This window comes from Pelobates fuscus, chromosome 3, assembly GCF_036172605.1.
Source record: "Pelobates fuscus isolate aPelFus1 chromosome 3, aPelFus1.pri, whole genome shotgun sequence".
NCBI lineage: Eukaryota > Metazoa > Chordata > Amphibia > Anura > Pelobatidae > Pelobates > Pelobates fuscus.
Genome location: NC_086319.1, coordinates 224,819,466 through 224,840,271, shown reverse-complemented (window position 1 = coordinate 224,840,271; position 20,806 = coordinate 224,819,466). Strand labels below are relative to the sequence as shown.

The window sequence follows — 20,806 nt, the reverse complement described above, 5'->3', positions numbered from 1 at the left end:
CACTATGGGATGAGGGGGGGGACACTATGGGATGAGGGGGGGAACACTATGGGATGAGGGGGGGAACACTATGGGATGAGGGGGGGGACACTATGGGAGGGGGTGGAGAATACTATGGGAGGGGGGAGGAAGAATACTATGGAAAGGAGGGGGGACACTATGGGAGGGGGTGGAGAATACCATGGGAGGGGGTGGAGAATACTATGGGAGGGGGTGGAGAATACTATGGGAGGGGGTGGAGAATACTATGGGATGGGGTGGAGAATACTATGGGATGGGGGGGGATACTATGGGATATGGCGGGGGGAGGGGAACACTATGGAATGGGGGGGAGAATACTATGGGATGAGGGGGGGAACACTATGGGATGAGGGGGGGGGGGGAACACTATGGGATGAGGGGGGGGGGAATACTATGGGATGAGGGGGGGGGGGACACTATGGGATGAGGGGGTGGAACACTATGGGAGGGGGTGGAGAATACTATGGGAGGGGGGAGGAAGAATACTATGGAAAGGAGGGGGGACACTATGGGAGGGGGTGGAGAATACTATGGGAGGGGGTGGAGAATACTATGGGAGGGGGTGGAGAATACTATGGGAGGGGGTGGAGAATACTATGGGATGGGGTGGAGAATACTATGGGATGGGGTGGAGAATACTATGGGATGGGGTGGAGAATACTATGGGATGGGGGGGGGGATACTATGGGATATGGCGGGGGGAGGGGAACACTATGGGATGAGGGGGGGGAATACTATGGGAGGGGGGGAAATTTCCTGGAATTTCATTCTGAAAATGAGATGCGTGTTATACGCCGATAAATACGGTACACAGTTTGAGGATATACATAAAATAAAATAATTGCAAAACTGTATCACAAAATAAACAGGACTTGAAAAGGAACATCGCTGCTGGAGGGAACATTAGGTTTAAACCATTCGAGAACAGTTTAACCCCTTGAGGTAAGAGTGCCTCCAGGAGACTTCTAGCACCAAAACAAGTTCATTTAGATATAGTTGTTTTGGTGCCTGGAGTGTCCCTTTAAATATGTATTTGAGGTGTGAATAAAATAAAAAATCTAGAAAAACACACCACCTGCAACTGTGTGCCTTCATCTTAGTTTCTTGACAAACAAGGTTATAAGCCGTGTCCTTTGCACCTGGCAGTCAGCACAGGAAAAACATACATAGTAAGGGAGAAGTGAAACAATGTTTATTATTTCTCTTCCTCATTGCAGTGTTTGGTTGTGGCATTGCCTTGTCCAAATGGAGTTGTGATTTAATTTAAGTCTTTAATATCAATTTTCAATATATTTTTTTTTTTTTACGTTATAGGTGATTTTTGCCATTTTCATGAATAGTATAAATTCCAGCAAAGTAACAGTCCTTTAAGGCTCAACAGGTCTATTTCTACCTCTTTCCTAATGCTATCTTAAAAGGAAACTCCAGTGCCAGGAAAACAATCCGTTTTCCTGGCACTGGAGGGTCCCTCTCCCTCCCACCCACCAATCCCCAATTACTGAAGGGGTGAAAACCCCTTCAGTCACTTACCTGAGGCAGCGACGATGTCCCTCGTCGCTGTCTCCTCCTCCGCGACGCTCCTCCCTGTGATTCCGTCAGCCGGTGGGCGAGACTGATCCCCGCCCACCGGCCGAGGAAACCTAATGCCTGAGGACGTCCAGCTACGCTCTAGCAAGGAAAATCCGTGCTATAATCCAGGAAGTGACCTCTAGTGGCTGTCTAGTAGACAGCCACTAGAGGTGGAGTTAACGTTGCAATGTAATTATTGCAGTTTATAAAAAAACTGCAATAATTACACTTGCAGGGTTAGGAGTAGTGGGAGTTGGCACCCAGACCACTCCAATAGGCAGAAGTGGTCTGGGTGCCTGGAGTGTCCCTTTAATATACCTTGTATTACAATGCTTTATGATAAAAAATAAATTTAAAAAAAAAACATGTCTGCATGCCGAGCAGTTTTGTAGAAACTGCAATGTTTACATTGCAGGGTTAAACTCTTATCTAGTGGCAGTGTTCAAGACAAACACTAGAGGGGCTTCCGATGTGAAAACAGAGTCAAACTTGGTTCTCAATCATTTGTTACTCCTAGAGTTTATTTGGTAGGCACAGCATGGCCATTTGTTGCGCATTATTATTATTATGATTTTTATAGAGCGCCGTCAAATTCCGCAGCGCTTTACAATAGGTGGACGAACAGACATGTAGTTGTAACCAGACAAGTTGGACACACAGGAACAGAGGGGTTGAGGGCCCTGCTCAATGAGCTTACATGCTAGAGGGAGTGGGGTAAAATGACACAAAAAGGTAAGGATAGTATTAGACTAGTGACAGTTGCAGAAGAGGAATCAGTTGGGAGCTATTAACAGTTTAATGGATACGCTTTTATAAAGAACTGGGTTTTTAACGATTTTTTTGAAGGAGTGGAGACTGGGTGAGCATCTAACGGAGGAGGGAAGCGAGTTCCACAGGAACGGTGCAGCCCTCGAGAAATCTTGAAGGCGGGCATCAGAGGTGGGAGTACGGACAGAAGATAGACGTAAGTCTTCAGCAGATCGTAAGGGCCTAGACGGGACATACTGGTGTATAAGGGAGGATAGATAGGTGGGAGCAGCATTATGTAGAGATTTGAAAGCAAGAACCAGAATTTTAAATTGAGCTCTATATTTTATAGGAAGCCAATGTAGGGACTGACAGAAGGGTGAGGCATGGGAGGTGCGGGCGGACAGGAAGATGAGCCTTGCCGCCGCATTCATTATGGACTGTAACGGCGCAAATTGGGAGCACGTAAGACCACTGAGAAGCGGATTACAGTAGTCAAGGCGAGAAAGGACAGTGGAATGTACCAACAACTTAGTCGCATCTGGCGTTAAGTAGGGGCAGATGCGCACAATGTTTTTGAGATGGAAATGACAGGATTTGGCGATAGATTGAACATGAGGCTTGAAGGAGAGGTCGGAGTCAAAGAGAACACCTAGGCAGCGAGCCTGCGTGGTGGAGCTGATGGTAGCACTGTTGACTTGGAGGGAGACAGACACAGGAGTAACAACACTTGAGGGAGGAAAGACCAGAATTTCAGTTTTGGTCAAGTTTAGTTTAAGGAAGTGGGCAGCCATCCAGACAAACAGCAGAGAGACAGTCAGAGACACTAGTCAAGAGGGACGGGGAGAGATCAGGAGAGGACAGGTAGATTTGTGTGTCATCTGCATAGAAATGATATTGGAAGCCAAAGGAGCTAATGAGTTTACCAAGGGAGGCAGTATAGATGGAGAACAGTAGGGGACCAAGAACTGAACCTTGGGGGACACCAACAGAGAGGAGTTGGGGAGAAGAAGCAGAGCCAGAGAAAGAAACACTGAAAGAGCACTGGGAGAGGTAGGAGGAGCACCAGGAGAGAGCAATATCTTGTAGACCAATATTGCCGCAGACAGGTCAAGGAGAATTAGGATAGAGTAGTGACCACGAGATTTTGCAGCGAGTAGATCATTGGATACTTTGGTCAGTGCCGTTTCAACAGAGTGCTTAGCGCGGAAACCAGACTAAAGCGGGTCTAGCAGAGAGTTGGACTCGAGGAAGTCTGTCATTCGAGGAAGTCATGCACACTAGTCCCCAATGGAGATATCCTCAGTCTTGGAGGAAGAACGTCCATGGTGCTACCAGCAAAGCAAACCGTTTGGGTGGGTGGGAAGACGACACCTAAATAAGTAGGGGAACACAAGGTTTGTATTCTTAAAGCTACAGTGTTCCTTTAAGTTGCTAAGAGTGCCTTGGAGATGTTCACTGTTCGTTGTCAAACAGCAGCTCTGCCCAATGCCTAGAAACCACTCTTCTTGGCTGCACTGATATGAAGCACTTCCACATCATCAATTTCATCCAACCTAGACAACATCGATTAGCTGAGACTGTTGGACCGAACTTTAAAAGCAGACATCATGGACCCATACAAATCACATATTTACAAACTAGAATCATAGCAAAAACATTTGTACATACCACACGTTGCACCATCTTGTGGCATTTGCTGTGCATATGTTATATTCATAGAATTGAAAGTGTCTGGAATATCAACTAGCAGATCTCTATTTTCTGAAATGAAATACAAAACAGTTGGGAAGTGCAGTGAAACATGCATACACACATAAAAACCTCACCTACTCATTCTAATGTCACAGACTTTACCATTTGCTGCTCTTACTGAGAAGCATTTGGTTTGTGTGTATAATAAATTTATTAAAGTGGCACGGTCATACCGTACTTACTTTTTCCCCAATTGCTTCCTCATTTCTTTCTCATTCCCACTCTGTCTTAATTATTTCAAATTTTCATTTATTTTTGAATAAAAACATAACACAAATTAGGGACTACTTAGTCTTATGTATTTTTCCTGCATCTGACACTTCTAGACACTGGGCTGAACGAAGCACAGCCCATGCCACCATTGAACGCCTGTCGCCAGCATTCTGTGCGTGCAGACATCCAATATGCAAAAAATGTTCCAGGCTGACTAATGACACTGCCAAAGGCAGAGATACACATGAGAAAGCATACAGACTCTATAGAGACGTTCCCTGGCAAAAAGATGCACATACAGACTTCAGGCACCATGACCACTTTAAATCACTGAAATTATTTAAAGGGACACTATAGTCACCACAACAACTACAGCTTATTGTATTTGTTCTGGTGAGTATAACAGCAGACTGAAATAAAGGTAGGCCGGTACCCTTAGAAGGGGTTAAAACTCACCTTATTTCTAGCGCCGCGCATCATTAGCTCATCAATGCATCTAAGGAAAATTCACCATCTCCACGCAGAGTGTGGAGACTCTGAACGGCAGTGCATTGTAAACACTGCTTTTTCTCTGAAAAAGGCAATGTTTATATAAAATCGCCTTAAGGGAATGATCATAACTCACCAGAACAACTACATTAAAGGACCACTCTAGTGCCAGGAAAGCATACTCGTTTTCCTGGCACTAGAGTGCCCTGAGGGTGCCCCCACCCTCAGGGACCCCCTCCCGCCCGGCTCTGGAAAGGGGAAAAGGGTTAAACTTACCTTTTTCCAGCGCTGGGCGGGGAGCTCTCCTCCTCCTCTCCGCCTCCGTTCCTCCCCGTCGGCTGAATGCGCACGCGCGGCAAGAGCTGCGCGCGCATTCAGCAGGTCGCATAGGAAAGCATTTACAATGCTTTCCTATGGACGCTTGCGTGCTCTCACTGTGATTTTCACAGTGAGAATCACGCAAGCGCCTCTAGCGGCTGTCAGTGAGACAGCCACTAGAGGAAATAGGGGGAAGGCTTAACTAATTGATAAACATAGCAGTTTCTCTGAAACTGCTATGTTTATAAAAAAAATTAGTTAACCCTAGCTGGACCTGGCACCCAGACCACTTCATTAAGCTGAAGTGGTCTGGGTGCCTAGAGTGGTCCTTTAAGCTGTTGTTCTGGTGACTATATTGTCCCTTAAAATAAAACTATTTAAATAGTTTTCCTAACCAAGCAAATCCAGTATTATCTATGTATTTCTAACTCTATATAATAACCAATCCGGATATAACTTAAAATAATCTGAAAAGTTATTTGAAACATAAAATCTTCATCTGGTAGGAAATATAGATAACAACCAGCAATCGTGAATGTAAAAATTCCTGATTTAAATTGTCTGACTAGTGATTAATATAAATTGTTTTTCAGGGAGGTTCATTTAAGCTTTGTTGGCCTGAAGGTGTTGACCAGTGTCAAATTCTTTAGACTATAAACTTGTTTGAACAAGACTCTTGTCACCTTTTACCATATAGGTTTGAACATGTTTTGTCATACTAATTGGTTATAGTTTCCCATTTTACAGTTTTGTAAAAGACCATATGCTTACACTTTAAAGATATAATTTAAGGAGAGAACATAGCAGAACTACTGCTAGTCTTGCACGGTTTAATACCAATTGAAGGGAGAACAAGTAGTAAAGGAGCAGAAAAATAAATTGCAGGCAATGACATACAATATACTAGGAGCCGCAAGGGAGCTTATGTGTGCAGCACAAGTAGAGAACCCCCTCCAATAAAAAATGTTTAAAAGCATATAAAGAAAAGAAAAAAAGTATACGGCAGAAAGTAGGTTTAAAACCAGTGATGGCTAGCTAAAGTATTGTTGGTTTGACAGGCAACAAACCCTGTCCAATCACTGCACCTTCTGTAGTGCAGGCAGTAGAGACTCCATGGACAGTGGAATACTGATGGACAGTTAAACTGACTGTTAATTTGTATGTTTTGATTTTAAGAGTAATACGTTTTTGTAGGGATCAACCAATTATCTGTTTTGCCAATATTATTGGGCGACATTCTGATTTTTTTGTAAGTATCGGTCGATAATCACCGGCAATACCGATAAAGAATGATTGGGCCGGCGCGTCCATAATGCGGCACAAGCGGCCGCCTTATGGCGCACCGGCCCAGGGTGGGTTGCTAGATCGGAGTGACCGTCAGGAGGTGGGAGCACAGCGCTCTCTCTCCTGCCAGTCACTCTGTGTAGCGTGGCTGAGCGGAGCAGTGCTCACTGAGAGAGCACTTCCTGTCAGTCCTGCCGGGTACAGGAGACTGAATCTCCTGTATCGCGGTGTGCACTGCTCCACTTGGCCACGCTACCAGGAGACACACAGGGGAGCGGGGACCAAGGAGGGGAGAGAAGACCACGATGGGACAGGGAAGAGGGGAGAAGACCACGATGGGACAGGGAAGAGGGGAGAAGACCACGATGGGACAGGGAAGAGGGGAGAAGACCACGATGGGACAGGGAAGAGGGGAGAAGACCACGATGGGACAGGGAAGAGGGGAGAAGACCACGATGAGACAAGGAAGAGGGGAGAAGACCATGATGGGACAGGGAAGAGGGGAGAAGAACACGATGGGACAGGGAAGAGGGGAGAAGAACACGATGGGACAGGGAAGAGGGGAGAACACGATGGGACATGGAAGAGGGGAGAAGAAAACTATGGGACAGGGAAGAGGGGAGAAGAACACGATGGGACAGGGAAGAGGGGAGAAGACCACGATGGGACAGGGAAGAGGGGAGAAGAACACGATGGGACAGGGAAGAGGGGAGAAGGCCACGATGGGACAGGGAAGAGGGGAGAAGACCACGATGGGACAGGGAAGAGGGGAGAAGACCACGATGGGACAGGGAAGAGGGGAGAAGAACACGATGGGACAGGGAAGAGGGGAGAAGAACACGATGGGACAGGGAAGAGGGGAGAAGAACACGATGGGACAGGGAAGAGGCGAGAAGAAAACTATGGGACAGGGAAGAAGGGAGAAGAACACAATGGGACAGGGAAGAGGGGAGAAGAACACGATGGGACAGGGAAGAGGACCACGATGGGACAGGGAAGAGGGGAGAAGACCACGATGGGACAGGGAAGAGGGGAGAAGACCACGATGGGACAGGGAAGAGGGGAGAAGACCACGATGGGACAGGGAAGAGGGGAGAAGACCACGATGGGACAGGGAAGAGGGGAGAAGACCACGATGGGACAGGGAAGAGGGGAAAAGACCACGATGGGACAGGGAAGAGGGGAGAAGACCACGATGGGACAGGGAAGAGGGGAGAAGACCACGATGGGACAGGGAAGAGGGGAGAAGACCACGATGGGACAGGGAAGAGGGGAGAAGACCACGATGGGACAGGGAAGAGGGGAGAAGACCACGATGAGACAAGGAAGAGGGGAGAAGACCATGATGGGACAGGGAAGAGGGGAGAAGAACACGATGGGACAGGGAAGAGGGGAGAAGAACACGATGGGACAGGGAAGAGGGGAGAAGAACACGATGGGACAGGGAAGATGGGAGAACACGATGGGACATGGAAGAGGGGAGAAGAAAACTATGGGACAGGGAAGAGGGGAGAAGAACACGATGGGACAGGGAAGAGGGGAGAAGACCACGATGGGACAGGGAAGAGGGGAGAAGACCACGATGGGACAGGGAAGAGGGGAGAAGAACACGATGGGACAGGGAAGAGGGGAGAAGGCCACGATGGGACAGGGAAGAGGGGAGAAGACCACGATGGGACAGGGAAGAGGGGAGAAGACCACGATGGGACAGGGAAGAGGGGAGAAGAACACGATGGGACAGGGAAGAGGGGAGAAGAACACGATGGGACAGGGAAGAGGGGAGAAGAACACGATGGGACAGGGAAGAGGGGAGAAGAACACGATGGGACAGGGAAGAGGGGAGAAGGCCACGATGGGACAGGGAAGAGGGGAGAAGACCACGATGGGACAGGGAAGAGGGGAGAAGACCACGATGGGACAGGGAAGAGGGGAGAAGAACACGATGGGACAGGGAAGAGGGGAGAAGAACACGATGGGACAGGGAAGAGGGGAGAAGAACACGATGGGACATGGAAGAGGCGAGAAGAAAACTATGGGACAGGGAAGAAGGGAGAAGAACACGATGGGACAGGGAAGAGGGGAGAAGACCACGATGGGACAGGGAAGAGGGGAGAAGACCACGATGGGACAGGGAAGAGGGGAGAAGACCACGATGGGACAGGGAAGAGGGGAGAAGACCACGATGGGACAGGGAAGAGGGGAGAAGACCACGATGGGACAGGGAAGAGGGGAGAAGACCACGATGGGACAGGGAAGAGGGGAGAAGACCACGATGGGACAGGGAAGAGGGGAGAAGACCACGATGGGACAGGGAAGAGGGGAGAAGACCACGATGGGACAGGGAAGAGGGGAGAAGACCACAATGGGACAGGGAAGAGGGGAGAAGACCACGATGGGACAGGGAAGAGGGGAGAAGACCACGATGGGACAGGGAAGAGGGGAGAAGAACACGATGGGACAGGGAAGAGGGGAGAAGACCACGATGGGACAGGGAAGAGGGGAGAAGAACACGATGGGACAGGGAAGAGGGGAGAAGGCCACGATGGGACAGGGAAGAGGGGAGAAGACCACGATGGGACAGGGAAGAGGGGAGAAGACCACGATGGGACAGGGAAGAGGGGAGAAGAACACGATGGGACATGGAAGAGGCGAGAAGAAAACTATGGGACAGGGAAGAAGGGAGAAGAACACGATGGGACAGGGAAGAGGGGAGAAGAACACAATGGGACAGGGAAGAGGGGAGAAGACCACGATGGGACAGGGAAGAGGGGAGAAGACCACGATGGGACAGGGAAGAGGGGAGAAGACCACGATGGGACAGGGAAGAGGGGAGAAGACCACGATGGGACAGGGAAGAGGGGAGAAGACCACGATGGGACAGGGAAGAGGGGAGAAGACCACGATGGGACAGGGAAGAGGGGAGAAGACCACGATGGGACAGGGAAGAGGGGAGAAGACCACGATGGGACAGGGAAGAGGGGAGAAGACCACGATGGGACAGGGAAGAGGGGAGAAGACCACAATGGGACAGGGAAGAGGGGAGAAGACCACGATGGGACAGGGAAGAGGGGAGAAGACCACGATGGGACAGGGAAGAGGGGAGAAGAACACGATGGGACAGGGAAGAGGGGAGAAGACCACGATGGGACAGGGAAGAGGGGAGAAGAACACGATGGGACAGGGAAGAGGGGAGAAGGCCACGATGGGACAGGGAAGAGGGGAGAAGACCACGATGGGACAGGGAAGAGGGGAGAAGACCACGATGGGACAGGGAAGAGGGGAGAAGAACACGATGGGACATGGAAGAGGCGAGAAGAAAACTATGGGACAGGGAAGAAGGGAGAAGAACACGATGGGACAGGGAAGAGGGGAGAAGAACACAATGGGACAGGGAAGAGGGGAGAAGACCACGATGGGACAGGGAAGAGGGGAGAAGACCACGATGGGACAGGGAAGAGGGGAGAAGAAAACTATGGGACAGGGAAGAAGGGAGAAGAACACGATGGGACAGGGAAGAGGGGAGAAGACCACGATGGGACAGGGAAGAGGGGAGAAGACCACGATGGGACAGGGAAGAGGGGAGAAGACCACGATGGGACAGGGAAGAGGGGAGAAGACCACGATGGGACAGGGAAGAGGGGAGAAGACCACGATGGGACAGGGAAGAGGGGAGAAGACCACGATGGGACAGGGAAGAGGGGAGAAGACCACGATGGGACAGGGAAGAGGGGAGAAGACCACGATGAGACAAGGAAGAGGGGAGAAGACCATGATGGGACAGGGAAGAGGGGAGAAGAACACGATGGGACAGGGAAGAGGGGAGAAGAACACGATGGGACAGGGAAGAGGGGAGAAGAACACGATGGGACAGGGAAGATGGGAGAACACGATGGGACATGGAAGAGGGGAGAACACGATGGGACATGGAAGAGGGGAGAAGAAAACTATGGGACAGGGAAGAGGGGAGAAGAACACGATGGGACAGGGAAGAGGGGAGAAGACCACGATGGGACAGGGAAGAGGGGAGAAGACCACGATGGGACAGGGAAGAGGGGAGAAGAACACGATGGGACAGGGAAGAGGGGAGAAGGCCACGATGGGACAGGGAAGAGGGGAGAAGACCACGATGGGACAGGGAAGAGGGGAGAAGACCACGATGGGACAGGGAAGAGGGGAGAAGAACACGATGGGACAGGGAAGAGGGGAGAAGAACACGATGGGACAGGGAAGAGGGGAGAAGAACACGATGGGACATGGAAGAGGCGAGAAGAAAACTATGGGACAGGGAAGAAGGGAGAAGAACACGATGGGACAGGGAAGAGGGGAGAAGAACACAATGGGACAGGGAAGAGGGGAGAAGACCACGATGGGACAGGGAAGAGGGGAGAAGACCACGATGGGACAGGGAAGAGGGGAGAAGACCACGATGGGACAGGGAAGAGGGGAGAAGACCACGATGGGACAGGGAAGAGGGGAGAAGACCACGATGGGACAGGGAAGAGGGGAGAAGACCACGATGGGACAGGGAAGAGGGGAGAAGACCACGATGGGACAGGGAAGAGGGGAGAAGACCACGATGGGACAGGGAAGAGGGGAGAAGACCACAATGGGACAGGGAAGAGGGGAGAAGACCACGATGGGACAGGGAAGAGGGGAGAAGACCACGATGGGACAGGGAAGAGGGGAGAAGAACACGATGGGACAGGGAAGAGGGGAGAAGAACACGATGGGACAGGGAAGAGGGGAGAAGACCACGATGGGACAGGGAAGAGGGGAGAAGACCACGATGGGACAGGGAAGAGGGGAGAAGAACACGATGGGACAGGGAAGAGGGGAGAAGAACACGATGGGACAGGGAAGAGGGGAGAAGAACACGATGGGACATGGAAGAGGCGAGAAGAAAACTATGGGACAGGGAAGAGGGGAGAAGAACATGATGGGACAGGGAAGAGGGGAGAAGAACACGATGGGACAGGGAAGAGAGGAGAAGAACACGATGGGACAGGGAAGAGAGGAGAAGAACACGATGGGACAGGGAAGAGGGGAGAAGAACACGATGGGACAGGGAAGAGGGGAGAAGAACACGATGGGACAGGGAAGAGGGGAGAAGAACACGATGGGACAGGGAAGCGGGGAGAAGAACACGATGGGACAGGGAAGCGGGGAGAAGAACACGATGGGACAGGGAAGAGGGGAGAAGAACACGATGGGACAGGGAAGAGGGGAGAAGAACACGATGGGACAGGGAAGAGGGGAGAAGAACACAATGAAGAACAGGGGAATGGGGGGGGGTGGCACTAAGAGACCAATAAGGGGTGGGGAGGAGGGGGAGGGGAGTTCCTACCACACATATTTACACAAAAACACACTGCATCCACTACACAAACACACACACTGAATCCACTACCCACACTGCTACCACTACCGACACTGCTACCACTACACAAACAAACACTGCATTCACTAATCAAATACTCTCACTGCATCTACTACCCACACAAATATTCTTGAAAACATAAAAAAAAGCTGACTGGCATGTATATTTTGTGCTTTTACCACTTAATAAAAAAATAAATAAAAAGATTTGCAAAAAAAATAAAATATGCTAAATGTACAGAATTTTGGTAAACTATCGACTATCAGACTGAAAGTTGTCAGATTATCCGTATCTGCTCTAATAAATCAATATCGGTCGACCCCTACTTTTTTGTTGCTCTAGTTTTAGTAAAATATGACAGTAAATAATTTTCTTGATGTCTTATGAAACTATTTAATTTTAAGGCAATACCGATCAAAAGTGATCAAAAGTGACACAAATATATATATCAAATTCCTTACAAAAGGATGTGTGACAGACTCCATACAATTTCACCCTAAAAAGAGCTACATCACACCTTGCCTCCACCTCCCCATGTCCCTCTACCCTCCAGATAGCGCATCCAATGCCGACAATCTGGAACTCTTACTAAGTGATCTGGCCGCTAGCCCGTACAAATTCCATCCTGTACCGCTCCTGACCTAAAATCACAAGTAGGTGGAGCATCTTACAAAGAGCCAGAGGGACCCTCCTTTTCCTACCAGCACTAACATGGAGACAGCCTGGAACTCTGCAAGATTGGAGGTTTGCTGCATCCTACTGAAATTAACTTGTGGATTACTGTTTATGTACCTCCAATTCAAGCACTTTTTGGAAAGTTTGCTCGTGAAAATTAGCCCTGTCTGGGGATGTACACATTGTTGATGGTACTTATGGGGACATTGTGTATTGAGGAGAGCATAAGGTGCCCGCATGTGTGGGAGCTAAATGAACCTGTCCCTGATCAAGTTATGTCCCAAACACGAGGCGCCGGGATGGGCTTGCATTGCTCATTTTGATGACCCCTGTTACATAGTTAGATAGCTGAAAAGAGACTTGCGTCCATCAAGTTCAGCCTTCCTCACACCTGTTTTTTGCTGTTGATCCAAAAGAGAAAAAAAAAAAAAACCCAGTTTGAAGCACAATTTTGCAACAAGCTAGGACAAAAAATTCCTTATTGACCCCAGAATGGCAGTCAGATTTATCCTTGAATCAAGCAGTTATTACCCTACATTGAAAGATTATATCCTTGAATATTCTGTCTTTGCAAGTATGCATCTAGTAGCTGTTTGAACATCTGTATGGACTCTGATAAAACCACTTCTTCAGGCAGAGAATTCCACATCCTGATTGTTCTTACAGTAAAAAAACCTTTCCTTTGCCTTAGACGAAATCTTCTTTCTTCCAGTCTAAACGCATGGCCTCGTGTCCTATGTAAAGTCCGGTTTGTGAATAGATTTCCACACAATGGTTTGTATTGGCCCCGAATATATTTGTATAATGTTATCATATCCCCTCTCAGGCGACGTTTTTCTAAACTAAATAGGTTTAAATTTGTTAACCTTTCTTCATAGCTGATATGTTCCATTCCTTTTATTAATTTTGTAGCCCGCCTCTGCACTTTTTCTAGTGCCATGATATCCTTCTTTAGAACAGGTGCCCAAAATTGCACAGCATATTCAATATGTGGTCTTACCAGTGATTTATAGAGAGGCAAAATGATATTCTCGTCCCGAGAATGAATGCCCTTTTTCATGCATGACAATACCTTACTGGCCTTGGCTACTGCTGATTGACATTGCACATTGTTGCATAGTTTGTTGTCTATAACAATTCCCAAGTCCTTTTCGTGTGTTGTTATCCCTAATTCGCTTCCATTAAGGGTATACGTTGCTTGTGTATTCTTTACGCCGAAGTGCATAACTTTGCATTTTTCAACATTAAATTTCATCTGCCATTTGAGTGCCCAGTCCTCCAGTCTATCTAAATCCTTCTGCAGCAAAGTAATATCTTGCTCACATTGTATTATTTTACAAAGTTTTGTGTCATCTGCAAACACTGAAACATGACTTTCAATGCTGTCTTCAAGATCATTTATAAAAATGTTGGGAAATGTTGGGAAAATGTTGGGAACATTAGTATAAATATGTGCCTTGTGTCCAGAAACCTTGTTGTTTTACCCCTTCATTAAGTCTCTACTAGTATATAGGGAAATGCTATTGTCACTTAGGCAATTAAATCCCAGCGTCAGAGGCAAATGGCGGAGGTACTCTGTCAGACTACAGGAGCTCTGTCACAGGATGTTTATAAGCATGATTGAAGGACACACATACATAATTTATTCTCTAAGCCCAGAATTGTACGTAATTTTACGGAAACTGAATTACAGCATTTTAGTCCAAACAAAGCTATATTAGGCTAAATTTTGCGCTCTCTTTTTTCAAGAAAAAAAAATAATACAAAGGAAAAACTAAAAAAAACACACCACTAAGCAGTAAACTAAAATCTGTTCACACACACTGGCAAACCAATAATGATTTTGACTTCCAGATCTCACTGAAAAGCTCCTTTGGACATTTTTAAAATTGCAGTAGATACTATGTAATGTATGTAGGCTTTACATATTTTCCATTTTCCATAAACAGTTCCTAAAGCATGTCTACCCTTTCATTTGACACCATTTATGGAAGTGGCTATTTCAAGAGACCTAGAGAATATGTAAAGAAAATGGAGTAAATTCTTTACAATAGACCAAGACAAGCACTTTCCTTTGCACATTAATCATGATGGGTTGTGACAATAGGAAGTTATTTGCACTTAAATTTTCCTGCTGCATTAGACAGAATAATAAGCCATGCAAACTACATTTTTGAATACTTACACCCACTATCAAGTAATATATTACAAAGGTTGTTGTAATTTCTTAAAGGAACAATATCTATAGATATATATATATATTTTTATTGGAACATTCTTATTTAGATTACTGATCAACCCCAACTAGCAATTCAAAACAAAGTAAACTATTTTATTCCAGCACTGGGAGAGTCTCCTTGCCACAGCCCAATCCATCCTTGCTGAAGTCATCATTACGGAGGACTTGTGACCAATCAGATTCTTGATCAATGCTTCTAATAGAGCATAATTCAACACTACTCTATAAGAAGTACTCACTTCATCTCTGAACTGTAATTTAAAGTGAGAAAAGTAGAAAAACCCTTCTGTTGATCTGACAGCCAATTTCTCTTGAAAGCCATACTTTTCTAAAATAAATGTGCAGTGAAGTGTTATGCAGTTAACACTTAAAACAATTTGACAAGTTAAAAGTGCTTTAGGGGACTGGAGTGGCCCTTAACTATACCAAACCTTTACTTCCAGCTATTACATTGGTTTGTTATTGGAGGGAACACTAACAATCAGGCAGACTCTCTCTAAAAACACATTACATGCAAAGAAGTTTAAATTCACTTACCTTTCTCAGGCTTTGGTTTGTGGGGATTGTTTGAATCGTGTCTGGCAATAGACATAGGCAATACTTTTCTAGTAGACAAGTTTTCAGCTGCCGAAGCAGCCGATACAGTGGCACTTGCGGTTGATATGTTAGACAAGCTTTTTGACAAAGTTTCTAAAGAACTCCCCTCATCCACATCAGAGTCATCAGAGTGTAGGGGGTTTGTAAAAGACAAGGGTGCCTGATGTGAAACAGTGCTGCTGTGCTCAGCCTGACTTTGAGAGGTCAGAACAGTTGCATTGTGAATGGTTTCACTCGTTGAGGAGAGCATGTCCAATGATTTTTCAGCAGTGGAAGAAGCATTTGTACACTTTGTATGTTCAATACCAAAAGTAGAAGACTTGGAAAGTCCCTTCTCCAGAGGCAGATGGTCTGGTCTTTGAGGGAGCTCAGAGCCTCTTTGATGTGGTTTATCTTCTAATGTTTTAGAATGCTTTGAACTTCTACAATCAATGCAAGTATTTGAAGATAGGCCAACAACAGAATCTAATGAACTGGATTCTTGAACTTTCAGTGATTGGTCAATTGCATAGCAGGAAGTAGATTTCATCTTAACGCCAAGTCCTCTATGCAAACCTGCACTGGACTCAAAACTTTTTGGACCTTCCTGGAGCGGTACCTTCTTAATTTCAATGCTGAGCTTGCGCTCAAGTTTCTTTTCAATAGCAGATTCATTCTTACCCAATACTTCTGTTTTGGTATAGTTCTCATTTGTGCCTGTTGGATTTTCAGTGGACATCACATGGAGGACTGGTTTTGGATGATAGCGATCGCTGTCCTGCCACACTGTTGTCACAGTTGGATAAGAGGAAGGAGGGGAGGGCGTCAAAATTGGTGGCACAGGATGAGGTTCTGGTGGTTGCAAAATTTCTTCTTTTACATCTCCTTCTACAAGGCAGCTAAAAGAATAAATAGAAATTTAGTAAGGAAAACAAAAATTCGAATCATGACAAAGACCGAATAAAACAGTTAACAATAACCACCTGCATTTACTTTAGCAGACATATAAAAAAAATGTCTGCAGAAATATACTTCAAAAGCAGTTTGTTTCTGTTCACAATGTCACGAATAATTGATTGGAAGTGACTAACTTTATACCACATAAATTTTGTATTCAAGTGCTCAAATACAATAAAACATTTATTTACAATAATGTAAATTTTCACATAGTTCGAGAAATTGCAAGCCCATATGACTATACATAGTCATTTTATTTAATCTTTTATCCCGTATTAGGTGACAACTATACAACATAGATCTATGAAGAGCATACATTTATAATCAACAAATTCTCGGGCAAGGCATAAATTAACATCAGGGGATTTTACACATGAGCCATGCAAAACCCTCTTGGTGCACATAAGTATTTCCTAAACATCTGCAATGAACAATACATCTGGGTAACAAGGGATGTGTAGAATATTGCACAATACAAAGTTTATTAAAAGGAAAAGCTGTACATTAACAGTATGCTACTATTTACAAACACATTTGGAGTTGTTATAAACCAGTTTTAGTGAAAGCAGGTCAAGTCTAAATAAAAAATAAATAAAAAAATCAAGCATGGAAAGGAAAGAAAAAGAATAAAAAGGAAGACCTGTTGCTGGTGCCCAAAGTAAGACTTTGAACTGCAAAAATCATAATTTTCAGCATTACAGAGCGGAAAACACTAAGTGCAATCTGGGTACCCTTAAAAAAGCATTAAGCAATATCTTCTCTAAAAGGTACAATAAAAAGTAAAGATCCTGACCAAACCTGTATTTAATGTGTTTTTATCGAAAATACTTCCAGACTCCATATGAATGTAAATACTTCTCAGTGTTTTAATATAATATTTGCCTACGCCCTAAGTTTAAGAAATATGTTTGTGAGGTAAAATTAAATGAAGAAATATATATACTGCTGTACCTACATCCCTATTATTATTACAAGCGTTGCACTTTTCGGTCAATGAACATAGTAGAGTTGAAGAAAGAGAAACAAAAAGGGGGCAGGAATCAAAGTGTGCTGAAAAGTGACAGTTGAATTCCTTCGCTATTATGATGTTATTAACGTGTTCTAAAAGCGATGAAATGGGGATTATTTTCTTCACTGTAAATTCTGCCAGTTCTTAGCGAAATTAAAATTTTAGAAGACTGCCACATTTAGAAGAGCAGGAAAAAAAGAAAAGAAGTGAAACAGAAAACTTTGATTTTGGAAAAAGTGGCAGAAAGACTGATAAGAACATACGATAAGTGCATCAGAAAAATTGGCGTATATTCAAATATTATGGTTAGGGCACAAAATGGGGTGGGGGGACAATGAAAAAGCCCAACAGATGTAATACATCAGGGGAGTGAAAATAAATACATCAGGGGTGTAAAAAGAAAAGAAAAAATTCCTCCAACATCGCTATTGTTACAACCGTTTTGCCTTAGTATGGAGTTTACCAAGTGCCTCGACTTCTGCAGACCACAGTAATCACTCCCTAGCAGTCCCGGCACTAAGTGAGTCAGAGCAAAGACTGAATACTGGCAGCTGTGCTCTGACTCACAAATGAGCGCCAGACATTGAAGGACGAATTACTACGGTCTGCATCCGCCAGAGGTGCAGACCACACAATTCCTTCCCCCAATGTTCCGTGTAGGAGTCCTGCTGCTTTCATGCAACAGGACTATATATAGGCAAATAAAACAAAACAAAAATAAAGCTGGTTGGGACAGTCATTGGACGATACAAATCCCATATCCCTGTAAATTGCACAGAAATTTAGACAAACATGTCAGAAACATTTGATAAATGCCTCCTCCCCCGCCAATGTTTCTATTTCTACTTCGTCAATGCAGTGTGTGCCCTAGTAGGGCTAGGATTAAATGGATTGTTAAATCAACCTCTTAATCCTTAAAATACGTGTTAAAAGAAAAATTTATTATATGAAAAAAAAAAAAAGAGATAAGTTATAGGAGGTTTTCAATGTTTACCTGAATGGTGTAATTTCCATAGAAGTGATTGTTCCACTTTAATTGTTAGGGAAATTGTTAAAGTATTCCCCGTAATGTCCTTTCTTTGCATAAATGGCTATTTAGAATTCTCCCAATCAGTACTCCTTTCATGTTGGTTAGCTTTAAAAGTGAACCACTAACTCGGTCTATTCATCTGTACTCAGATGGATTTCAGCAGCCTGTGTGCTTTGTTTTCAAGCAATGCAGGCTGTCTTTCTGTGCAGATAGCACATTCTAATTCTCAGTACATATTACAAAGCATACACACAGCATATGACTAGAATGCTCTGAACATACACAGGCTAGGGAGCATTATAAAGGCACTTTTGTCTTTGCTTAATGAATACAATTATTTCACCACTCCATGACTGCAACTAGTTGACAGGGTCATGAGAGAAGTCTTTTAGAGCTAGAGGCTCATCATTAGAAACATTTCAGCTGGAATCATGTATTGTTAATAAAGGCATGCAAACAATGTGTCAACCACTCCAAAAATAGAAAAGTGTTAAGATATGTGGAAGAGCAGTGGAATACCAATAGAGAAAATGGCTGCATTAAAGTCACACCATGCATGGAACAATGACAGCCCAACAGCATAATAGCAACTTGCTGGGGTACAAAGAACTGGATTCAGAGCAGCTTTACAAGATTTCTGGCCCAGAACCAAGGAAAAGCCCTCAAGTAATAGAGAATTAATCCCAGTTATACAGCATGGGTTTGTAAAAATCAAATGTAAAAGGTGGTGCCAAGGCTGAGGAATGCAGGACATATGCCAGGAATAGACAACACTTTGCTTTCAGGATACTAAAATAGAAACACTGAGGGAAATAAGCTGGCGTTCTAACCCTTCTTGAGTGCAGCTCTCAAGTAGTAGATACCAAAGACAGACTAAAATTCTACTGCAGCGGTGGACAACTGCTGCATGCACACAGAAGTGGGGGGGGAGGAGAGAGCTACCTTTTACATAGCATAAAGAAATGTTATGGGAAATCATATTGTCACGTCATGGTTAAGCATCTACATATAGGGACATAGAGCACTTACATGATCCAAGCAACAAAAGGTAAAATATTAACAGTGATAAAGTTCTTAACCAAGAAAGGTACATTAAGATATTATCTGGCTTCCAAGTGTGTGCTGGGGATGTTACTTTTGCCCAACATCCAGGGGATGTTTGCCATGTTATGGCAAAAAACATCAGGGTAAAACCTACATCCACCATTTTATGCTTCTGCCTAATGAAAGTTGAGGCCCATGTTTGTTATCAAATCTAAGTTCACAGATGTGATCCGACTTGTTTACAGTAAGATCAGATGCATCTGTACCATATTTTCAGTTATGTATAGGATGCATTGATCAAACAGATTTCTACACCCTCTGGCCATCCTCAGGAGTCACAGGATTAGCAACCCGAGATGAACCAAAAGTACCGGTATATAGATAATATCTAATGATACCGTACAGATGAACTATATAATTCAAATTCAGAGGCAATTCAGAGTTGTGCTGCATTTGCACCTTCACCAAAAGCTTTGGACAGAAAATACTTTTACTTTGCTAGAAAAATTAAGTACCAGGGTTTTCTATTAATTGCTTTGTGTTTATTTTGTCTGTTTGCTAAAGTGTGTTTGTTAAACGAACACTATAGTGTCAGAAACACAAACACGTATTCCTGACCCCTTGCCCTATAAATATAGTAAAATCTTAATTTAATCCAGTCTGCTGGTGCTGGCTCTGTCCCTGATCTGCCTCTTTGGCTGACATCAAAAGTGGTGATCTGAGCCAATCACCATGCTTTCCCATAAGAATACATTTGGTTATGATAATTTAGATTGTCAAGGAGGCAGATCTGGGCATAACCAGCACAAGCCAAACACAGCCCTGGCCAATCAGCATCTCCTCAGAGAGATGCATGAAATATGTGCATCTCTATAAGGAAAGTTCAGTGTCTCCATGCAGAGATTCAGGCTTGAATACAAGTAAGATTTTACTATATTTAGGGAGGCATGATGTGGACAGGGGGGCTAGATGGTGGTTTTAACCCTATAGGGTCAGGAATACATGTTTGTGTTCCTGACCCTATGGTGCTCCTTTAATAGCTTCCCCCTTGTCCACAGCACCCCCTTCCTTCCCCTCCTCAGAAAATTGGGAGTTAGTCAGGCTTTAACAATGATATGATCACTCAGCTTATATTGCAACTCGCAGAAGATGCACACACCATGCACATTAGTGTTGCAGTGTTTACTGCTTCTCTATCAGAAGAATGTGATTGTTAAGGCCTGGACCTTACACATTTCATTTTGTTTAAACTGCACGATCCCCCTTTGATTAATCACAACTAACTACCCTAAACCTGGAGTAGTTCGTACTCTTATTTATCCAATAAATACTGGGCAATTCCCATAATATATTTTGCATGAGGTTCAAGGTATGTATTTAAAAGGAACTTTCACGCGGGCGGAGCCTAGCATTGATGCAGACTAGACGCCATTCAGATCAGCTCCCACGAAGCAACCAAACATATTTGTCAGCACCTCGGTCAGCTCCCAGTGTAAGTCTCGC

General features: G+C 45.0%; 1 protein-coding gene across 2 annotated transcripts in view; it reads right to left on the bottom strand.

Moving 5' to 3' along the window:
* PTPN12 (protein tyrosine phosphatase non-receptor type 12) overlaps positions 1 to 20,806 on the bottom strand; it is an 86,252-nt gene that overhangs the window by 2,684 nt on the left and 62,762 nt on the right. The window contains exons 13-14 of one of the 2 annotated variants that reach the window (XM_063448156.1): positions 15,225 to 16,162; positions 4,009 to 4,101 (exon numbers count right to left, since the gene is read on the bottom strand). In XM_063448156.1, coding sequence (XP_063304226.1) covers positions 4,009 to 4,101; positions 15,225 to 16,162 — 1,031 coding nt within the window. The remainder of the gene's footprint in view (positions 1 to 4,008; positions 4,102 to 15,224; positions 16,163 to 20,806) is intronic. The other variant, XM_063448157.1, reaches the window with a different exon arrangement.